Source organism: Amphiprion ocellaris, chromosome 1 (assembly GCF_022539595.1).
Source record: "Amphiprion ocellaris isolate individual 3 ecotype Okinawa chromosome 1, ASM2253959v1, whole genome shotgun sequence".
NCBI classification, from domain to species: Eukaryota; Metazoa; Chordata; class Actinopteri; family Pomacentridae; genus Amphiprion; species Amphiprion ocellaris.
Window position 1 is genome coordinate 37,421,303 of NC_072766.1, and position 9,929 is coordinate 37,431,231.

A 9,929-nucleotide genomic window follows, 5' to 3' on the forward strand; every position below is an offset into this window, starting at 1 on the left:
TATATATATATATATATATATATATATATATATATATATATATATATATATATATATATATATATATATATATATACATAATAAATGGTTTTACTCTATAGAGTTGATCGTCCGAGTCGTGTTTTCTGGAATAAATTCACACTCTGACCTGCAGGTGGCTCTACAGAAAACGTTGAAACTTCCAAATTTAGCAAGAATCATCATTTGAGGACAAAATTTCACAGGAATTCTGCAGAGATATGTTTTTTCTGCAGCTTCCCTTAGAGTAAGTCAATCATTAACCAAAACCAAGGTCTGTATAGCAACATATGAGACTTTTTACATACGAAAGATTTATTAATTTAGCAAATATTTTGCAAAGTACCTTTCAGCTGCTACAATAGATGTAAGATTGGTGTAAATATGGCCTACAGAACGATCCTTTAAGGACATTTCAGCTGCTACATCCACCTTCTCACTCCAGCAGCTACGGTGACAGAAAAACACAAACCCTGAAGGAGAACGACGTTAATCAACCTTAACTAAATAAAAGGGCAACTGGTGAGGACGGCGGTCGGCTGGCAGAAAGCCGAGGCAGTTACCAGGTAATGACAGCGTTACTCATCGTCACATTCAACAGCGCTGCCTCCTGTGTTTGTGTGTGAATGAATGACACACGCATGTTAACATGCAATGAATGGAGCAGGAACCGCTGGAGTGAAGGACTGAATAAACACCTCATACATGTTTAAATACGACCTCGTGCAAAGGTTTTATCATCCGGCTATAGGATCAGGAACAAAGAGGCACTTTTAAGACATAAAAAAGAGTCTTTTAACCCTCCTGTTGTCCTCATTTATGGCACCAAAAAATATTGTTCCCTTGTCTGACAATATCCAAACATTCAGCAAAAAAATTCCCCAAATTTATAAAAATTTGCAAAATCTTCAGGAAGAAAATTCCTTAAAAGTTTCCCTTAAAAGTTTTATTTTCAAAAAAATCCCCAAATTTGGTAAGAAATAAAAATTTAAAAAAACAAAAAAATAAAAACTGTAAATATTTTCAAAAAATGAATAAAAATCTTCCAAGAAAAAAAATTGAAAAATATCTAAAGTGATTCCATATATATCAATAAAAGTTCTAATATTTTCTTTAAGAACACTCGGGAAAAAATCAACCAAAATCCAGCAAATTTCGCTGGATTTTGGTTGATTTTTTCCTGAATGTTCTTAAAGAAACATTCTTTCTTAACATTTCTTTTTTTCCACCAAAAAATGTTCAAAAATTTCTCAAAAATGTTGAAAATGTAGAAGTTTTCACAGTGAAAATCTATTTTTTTTCCACGTTTTCAAACTTTAAAATGGGTCAATTTGACCCGCAACACGACACGAGGGTTAATCATAGTTTGTGTCCTGAAATTAGCGAAAATGCAGAATAGGAGACAAGATTTCTCAGAGTTTGCTCCTACACAAGTTTAATTCATGTGTTGCATGATATTACTGGCTCCAAATTATCACAATCATGCTCTTTAGAGTCATCAGAGAAGCATGTGATTGGTCCCAAATCTATCCTGCAGCAGGACAACAAGCCCAAACAGCAGCCATAAACTACCATCTGCTGTCACATGAACAACACAAAGCCCTGCAGGAGACACTCTGACCACCACAAGGCGTCTATCTCAGCATCACCGAGTCGGTATTTGATCACATGGAGAGCCAGAAGACACACTGGACCCCTTAAAAATCCTTAAAAACTGTTCGCATGTGTGCCGAGAAGAACTGGCGCCGTTGTAAAGGCAAAGGTCACATCACATTTTTTACTCTGTCCCCTTCAAACAAACATTTATCAACACATGAAAATTCACCCAAGCTGGCCAAAAGGCTCAGTATCATCAGCGGTTTATTTGTCTGACGTTGCTAAGCATCCAACAAAATAATACAAAATAGTTCAATATGTGCAATATTTGGGTCATTCCAGAATTGGAGGATATTTTACATCCCACCCATCAAATGTCATCCATATACAAAATACTAAAACATGCAGTTGTTGCGTGAATTGACTTGTCCTGAGACCAAATCTAAAAAAAACTAGGAGAAAAGAATGTTTGAAAATATGTTTAAAAATACCAAATAAGTCTGGAGTTCAACCAAAAATCTCATTTTTCTCTTGTCCCACCTCCCTGATGACCAAATGAAATCTCAAATAAAACAGTTAAAATGAAATTTAAATCTCCTTTTTTGGTATTATTCTGTTCATTGATGTCTCTTGGAATTGTGCAAACATTTTTTTAATCAACGTTCTGCATGGAAGCATAACCTGTTAATGATATTTTTGTCATTTTGTGTCGTGTTTCTATCATTTTATGTCTTGTTTTTCTCATTTTGTGTCTCGTTTTTCTCATTTTGTGTCATATTTTTGTCATTTTCTCTCATTTCTGTCGTTTTGTGTCTTGTTTTTGTCTTTTGTGTTTTTTGTCATTTTCTGTCTTATTTCTGTCGTTTCGTGTTCTGTTTCTATTGCTTTGTCTTGTTTTTGTCTTTTGTGTTCCGTTCTTCTTATTTTGTGTCTCGCTTCTGTCTTGTTTGTGTCATTTTGTGTCTTGTTTTTGTCATTTAACATCATCAAACAGTTTTCCAAAAGAAGGAGTAGAGCAAAGTCAAGTCCTCTCTTCTATTTTTCATATTTTCATCACATTGTCAGTCTTGATTGAATGTCTCACTCTACCTCATATTATCAGGATCAGACTAATAATTTTCACTGTTTTCCATCAGTCAGTTTGTCCTCTTGGTCAGCAGTAACAGCAGCTAAATATCTAGCTTCTACTGCTGAGAAAAAGATCACATTAGCATGGATTAGCAACCCTGTTACTGTGATTAGAGTAGGGTTAGCAAACAACACAGAAAACATGGAATAAAAATGCTACCATTGATGTGTAAGTTGAGCCAATCAAGGCTTTGATAGTTTATTACCTATTATTGATGAATATGGAGCAGAAAATTGCAAGAGTTGGTGAATTTTTCAAAAATTTTGAAGCCCAAATGTCCTCCATTTCTTGAATGACCCATTTATTTAGCATGAGGTTAATTAATAAATAAAAACTAGTCTTTTGCAGTGTGCTGTTTAAAGACAAACACATGTAACCCAGGGCGTTTACCCATGAGTCACCTCTGTACATCCCTGCCTTTAAATAGACCCACAACCTTTGTGTTTGAGCAACGTTTACAACCAGCCGCTTATTCCCCAGTTTTACATCCCATAATATTCTGCCTTCATAAAGCGTTCAGATCTGCTACATCCCAGGAAAACTGTGTTTGCGTTTACTTAACGACGTTTACTGACTATTGAATCTGAGGACTTCCTGATGCTGCTTTTTGGTTGGAGGCTACAAAAGGTTTAGGTGTTGCTAAGCAACCGCAGTGACAGATGGTGATCAGCTGTTCGTCCAGACACATTGGTTACTGTACTAGCTAATAGCATGTTAGCATCAATTAGCATAGCTGTTGTAAACACAGAGTCTGCATTGTTAGAGTGTTCTGTGTTTGAACTGTGGAAACTGGTTGGTAAAGTCTGATTTATTGTCTTATTTTACAGGTCTGTTATCAGTAGTAGTAGTAGTAATAATAATAATAATAATAATAATAATAATGTACACAACAGGATAATTACAAAGCTTTGGCTACACATTTTTATTTTAATATGTTAAAACATAAATAAAAAAGCCAAAGACAATCTAAATCATCAACCTAATTGGGGAAAAAGTAGCTCCACATAAACAAGTCACGGTAAATGCAAACTAGCCTAGCTGACAAAATAGCAGTAACTGCTAACTCTGTTTTAATTCAAGTGGTTTATGTGGCTGAACAAACATTGAAGCACATTTCGATGCTTCAGAATCTTAGTAATTGACTTTACATTTATGAAACTTAATTTAAAAAACTCTGCAGCCTCAGACTCTAATTAAATTCATGTGATTTATGTGGGTTAGATAACGTTTAAGAACATTTTGATGCTTAAAGGTCTTAGTAATTGATATTTTTATGTAACATAAAAAGGTCAAAAGTTAAATTTTAAATCACATCAGAGAGAAAAAAAATCTACAAGTAAACAAGACATGCTAAAGGCTAACTAGCTGAGAGAGTAGCAGTAATTGCTAATGCTGTAGCCTCTGACTAGTTAAATCAATGTTGTTTCATGTGGTTTTGTGACAATAAATAACATGCTAATTTGTTTTACTAAAGATAAATTTACTAAAATAGATAATTAGTTCAAATGGACAACAACTTTAGTTGAAAGAATACATTTTCACTTTCATTTGTAATATTAGCATCTAAATAATGTATTTTAAGATGTTTCATACATTCAAAGGTCTGTAAAGAACACTGATATAAGCAACTTTAAATTAGGGTTTTAAAAAGTCTAAAAAAGTCTATTTTTCTGTAATTCATTGTTTCTGTAGATACTGTTAATAATAAGTAATCATTCTTTTATGCAATATTTTCAGCAAAAGGGGGCAAAATGTAGTGCCTTCAGCTCCTCAAATGTAAATATTTGCATCTTTTCTTGTTTTCTGTAAGATTATGGTGAAAATTTCTGCTTTTCCTGAATATCTCAAGTTGCATTTGATTTATATATTTGGTTAATAGAGGTAATAATTCACAGATTTATAGTTAATGAGAATAATATTGAGATCATCAATTACAAGTTGTGCTGTAACTTACAGGTCAGAAGTCCTGTTTAATCTCTGCATAACTTTTCCTCGCTACAGTTGTCTTGGTCATGTGTTCAACAACAAGAGGATTTGCAGCTCAGGTTGTGATGAAAGCTGAACTCGTGACCTGCACACGCACCAACACGTGAACACGCCGATCAAACAGCCCTGGATGCCGTAACTCTCCACAAACATCCCAGCCTCAGCCTTCGACCTGCATGTATTTTTTGTGCTCTCTGCTTTCCAACAAATTCAAAGGGGAGGCAGCTGCAGGAGCCAATCAGCTGGCAGACGGGGCTCCGCCGCTGCCGCCTCATCAACAACACACATGTAGCCATCATTATCTGCACCATCCACCAGATCCAGAGCCCAGAGGAGCTTCAGGGAGACATAGGAGGACCCAGAATTAGGATCAAGAGCATGAATCAGCTCAGTCCTCACGTTTTTCATCCCCTGCATTCCATCCTTTAGCTTCACAACATGCAAAACGACCCACATAACAGCCAAACTACCTCCAGATGGAGTTCCAGAGGGGCAGATCCCAAACTGCAGCCACTCCGAGCCTGGAGAAGCCGGCACATGTGGATCTGACACTAAACATCACAACCGAACATGACACAGCAAATCTTTACTGGGAGGCCGGCCGGTTCAGCTCGATCCCACATCAGAACGATCCTACAGACACATCTGCAGCTCTGAACAGTCACTTTTATGTCAATATCACCTGCTGCTTTGAGTTCAATCCGCTCAATTTGATCACAAAAAAGTACAACACAAGCATGATCGCAGCAGTAAAAGCATCTTTTTCTCTATTTTGATTCCTTCAGAGCTGATTTAACTGCACAGTTACATGATCACACATAGTTCAAACCCCTAAAAAACTCAAGTTGGATCCTAAAGGTTCCAAAAATACCGGTCATGCCTGCCTTAAATTTGGACAAATGTGCACAATAATAAATAAAACTAAGGGTGCAACTAACAGTTATCTTCTTTTGGGATTTAATTGAGCAAGTAACCATTTAGTCAACAGAATTTCACAATGTCCTAAAACCCAAAACAGCATCTTTAAGTGGCTTCTTGTGTCCAAGCAGCCATAAAAGCAGGACATAATGAGCTTTTCCATTCAAGAAAAGCATCTTGCAGGTGGAAACACGAAGCTTACAGCAAGTAAACGTGGCAAGAAATGTAGAAAAATTAAGATTCAACAGCTTAAAGTCCTAATATGTTCTTACACTCTTGTTTTAATGGATATTAACTGGTTCTAGTGTTGCATGCTTTTAATTTGAAATTGCATTAAGTTAGCTTTAGTGTTCTTTTTAGTGTAAACATGATGTGACTGATGTTCAAAGAGAATTAAACTGCATTTGTGGCAAAAAAACAACAACATTTCTGTCTAATAATCAGTGATGAAAAGTAATTAAGTGTACTGCGCTTGATTACTCCCGTTTTATTACACTTTATGCCTTTATTCAACTTCATTTTCAAAGAAAAAATTGTACATTTTCTCCCCTGGGAATATCTGAAAACCAATAGCAATACATAAAATTCACATGCAGGACTTTGCTGGTTTGTATTCTGCAGTATTTCTACTTTTACTCAAGTAAAGAATGAAACCGTTTTTCCACTAGACGCACACAGCTCCCGAAAATGGAAACACTCAAATAAACTATAAATCTGCAGGTAGTCTCATATCATGAAAGAAACACTGACTTCAGCGACAAAACAGGACTGCAGCTCAACCTCTGTCTGCATCTGGAGGAATAATTAATAGATGTTTAGCAGAATCGTCTGTTTTAATTGATTTTATATTAAATTACCAGACAGTTATCATGAATAATGTCGTGCAGCAGCTAAACCTGGAACTCTTCTATCATTTTCACTTAATAAAACTGATTAAATCAAGCATCTGAAACTAACAACATCAAAATAAAACACTTAATTTGAAAAATAGAGGTTAAAATCCTGCATTTGTATTCATCTTTAGGCAAATATATGTAGAGTATTAACAGAAAAATGTACTTAAAGGCCCTCTATGCTTGCAGTTTACATCATATTTTTATTACAGATGGAGTACTGTGCACATTATTATTATATTTTTCTAAACTGATCACCTGCTTTGTTTGTAAAATTAATGCATAAATGTAACTATAGGTGTTAACTGAAAGTAGTGTAGGAAAAAGTGCAATAACTGAAATGAGAGAAATCTGAGTATAGAGTTGCAGTATGAGTGGCTCAGAGTCTTTAAACTCACTTTAACCCTCCCGTTGTCTTCATTAACGGTAACCAAAAAAATACTGTTTCCTTGTCTGAAAAAATCCAAAAATTCTGCCAAAAAAAATTCCCCAAATTTCTGAAAAAATTACAAAACCTTCAGGAAGAAAATTCCAAAAATTCCTTAAAAGTTTCCCTTAAAAGTTTCATTTTTTAAAAATCCCCCAAATTTGGCAAGAAAATGCTTATTTCAAAAAATTAGTAAAAATCTTCCAAAAAAATCCTAAAAATATCTAAAGTGATAACATATTTTCTTTAAGAACATTCACAAAAAATCTTTTTGGGAATGTTCTTAAAGAAACTTTTTTTAGCATTTCTTTTTTTCCCAACAAAAAATGTTCAAAAGTTTCACTATGAAAATATACATGTTTTTCCACATTTTCAAACTTTAAAACGGGTCAACACGAGGGTTAAAGTGGAATCTGAACGTGCACCAGGTGTTTTGCGCACATCCACTCAGTCTACAGGCAGTCTGCTTCCCCTCCAGAGCCGCCACCTGCTGACCGCTGCAGGACAAATCCCGAGAGCGGCTTTGAGGATTTAGACTCACCGATGATCTTCTCCTGGTAGCCCTTGGTGAAGAACTGCATGGCGGTGGCGGCCCTCCAGGGGGTCTTCAGGAGCCCCTGCCGCTGCGGGTCCTCGCCGAGCCCCCGGAGGATGGTGGTGTAGGCGGCGGCCAGGGACGGCAGGCTCATCTCGTTGTCCTCCACGCTCCGGGTCCGCTCCTCCTTCCAGCTCTCCATCACGGAGGCGGCCGCCCGGTGCGACCCGGACTCGGCGCCCGGAGCCGGCGGGGCGGAGCTCCGTCCGGTGCCGCCGGCCGCCCGCTTCACCATCCCGTCAAAGTGTCCGTTGAGCACCGAGCCGCCGGTGTCCCCGGAGTCCGTCTTGTCGGCGGAAGGGTACTGAGAGTGCTTGGAGTGGTCCATGCTGCCGGTTCCGTCCACTTGTTGCTCGGCCGGTCCACAGTGATGCTCCGTGTCCTCCGTGGAGAAGTGGAGCTGCTCAGCCCCAGCATCCCGCGGCTTTATAACAGCGGGATAATCCACGGAGAGATCCTATTGGCTGAGAGGGGCCGGGGGGCGGGGCCACACCTCCTGTGAGTGGAGGTGAAGCAGCTGCAGGAAGTAACGGAGTACTTTCAGAGTAATCTAGTACCGTGGATGGAGGCTGATGGACCCCAGAGAGGAGCCCAGACTGAGGAGGAGCTGCAGAGTTCACATTTAAAGTCGTTTTGTGTCACGTTTTTGTCGGTTTGTGACTCTTTGTGGTTGTTTCATGTTTGGTTTTCACGAGTCTTCCAGTTGTTTCACATCTGTATGTGCTCAGTTGTGTCTAGTTGTAAAGACACACAAGTCTCTACATGGTCATTTGTGTATATTTGTAGTAGTTTGTCTCCTTTTAGTCATTTTCCTCGTCTTTGTGGTCGTTTTGTGTGTCTTTGTGGTTTCTTGGTGTGTTTTTACAGTTGTTTCACATCTGTTTGTGGTCATTTATGTCTAGTTGTAGTTGTTTCAAGTCTCTGTTGTCATTTTCCTCATCTTTGTGGTCATTTTATGTCTGTTCGTAGTATTTTAAGTCTTCCTTTAGTCCTTTATGTCTTTTTGTAGCTGCTTGGCATGTTCTTACAGTTGTACATCTATGATTATTTTATGTCTGTTTAGGGTCAGTTGTATCCAGCTGTAGTTGTTTCAAGTCTCTTTGTTGTCATTTTCCTCATCTTTGTGGTTGTTTTCTGTCTCTTTGTGGCGTTTGAAAGTGTTTTTACAGTTGTTGTACATCTATGGGGTCGTTTCACATCTGTTTGTGTCCAGTTGTAGTAATTTAACGTCTTATTATAGTCATTTTCTTCATCTTGGTCATTTTGTGTCTCTGTCGCCGTTTCTTAAGTTGTTTTGTGTCTCTTTGTCATATTTTTGTCTTCTTCTAGTAGTTTTGTGTGTCTTTATTAGTTGTTTGGTGTTTTCACAGTTGTTGTGATTTCACATCTGTTCGTGACCAGTCTTGTCAATTTGTACTGGTTTCATCTGTCGTAGTAATTTTTCTAATCTTTATAGACATTTTGTGTCTCTGTCATTTACATTTCATTAGAGATTTGGTTCTAAGTGGATTCATGTCTATTTTAGAAGTTTTTTGTGTCTCTTTGTAGTTACTTTGTGTTTACAGTTGTTTCACATTTGTTTGTGATCATTTCTATTGTAGTTGTTTCATGTCTCTTTGTAGTCATCTTCCTCTTCTTTATCAGATTTTTTGTGTGCATCTTTACAGTCGTCTCATATACTTATTGTTTTACTTTTGTTTGCAGTCACTTTGTTTCTTTGTGGCTGTTTTGGGTCTCTTGTAGTCATTTTGCAGGTCTTCGTTATTATTTTTTGCGAGTCTGTTATAATTTGACAGCATTTTCATCAACAAATGTTATTTCAAACAAAATTGTTGAGGCCCCTGAACATGAGCCTGTGATGCTCTCTAAGAAACCACCGTTTTGAGGTTGTTTGCATCATTTGCTATGTACTGCACTACAATACAGAGACAGTTGTACTTTTTAACCTCTCATGTTGTATTCATCTACATTAAGGAATTGTGCTTTCAACAGAAGAGACGTTTTTCAGCGTACAGATGTGTCCAACTAACAAGTGTGTATTTGGAGCCTGACATTTCTTATTTCTCTGTACCACGGAGCTCCATTACTGCAGAAACATCATCACTACCATGAAGAGTTTTTGATTTAATCCCTCATACAACATGCCTCAAATGCTCAACAGAGCATCAGGTATGTATTAATCCACCACTTAAAATAGTCCCTAACACAGTTTATTCACCACAGTGAGCAGAGGAGTGTTTGATTTACATTAGAAAGCCATTTTTGTCACATTTTCAGTCGGAATTAATGGGCTTGGACTTTTTCTACCCTCCTGTATAGGAGCTAAAAGGTACAAAAAGTCCAATACTATCAAGAGATAGGATTTGT

General features: G+C 37.4%; 1 protein-coding gene across 1 annotated transcript in view; it reads right to left on the reverse strand.

Moving 5' to 3' along the window:
• The window catches only part of gch1 (GTP cyclohydrolase 1), a 29,766-nt gene extending 21,800 nt beyond the window's left edge, over positions 1–7,966 (reverse strand). Inside the window, exon 1 of the mRNA XM_055011049.1 lies at positions 7,509–7,966. Coding sequence (XP_054867024.1) covers positions 7,509–7,890 — 382 coding nt within the window. The 5' untranslated portion in view covers positions 7,891–7,966. The remainder of the gene's footprint in view (positions 1–7,508) is intronic.
• Positions 7,967–9,929: the final 1,963 nt, after the last annotated feature.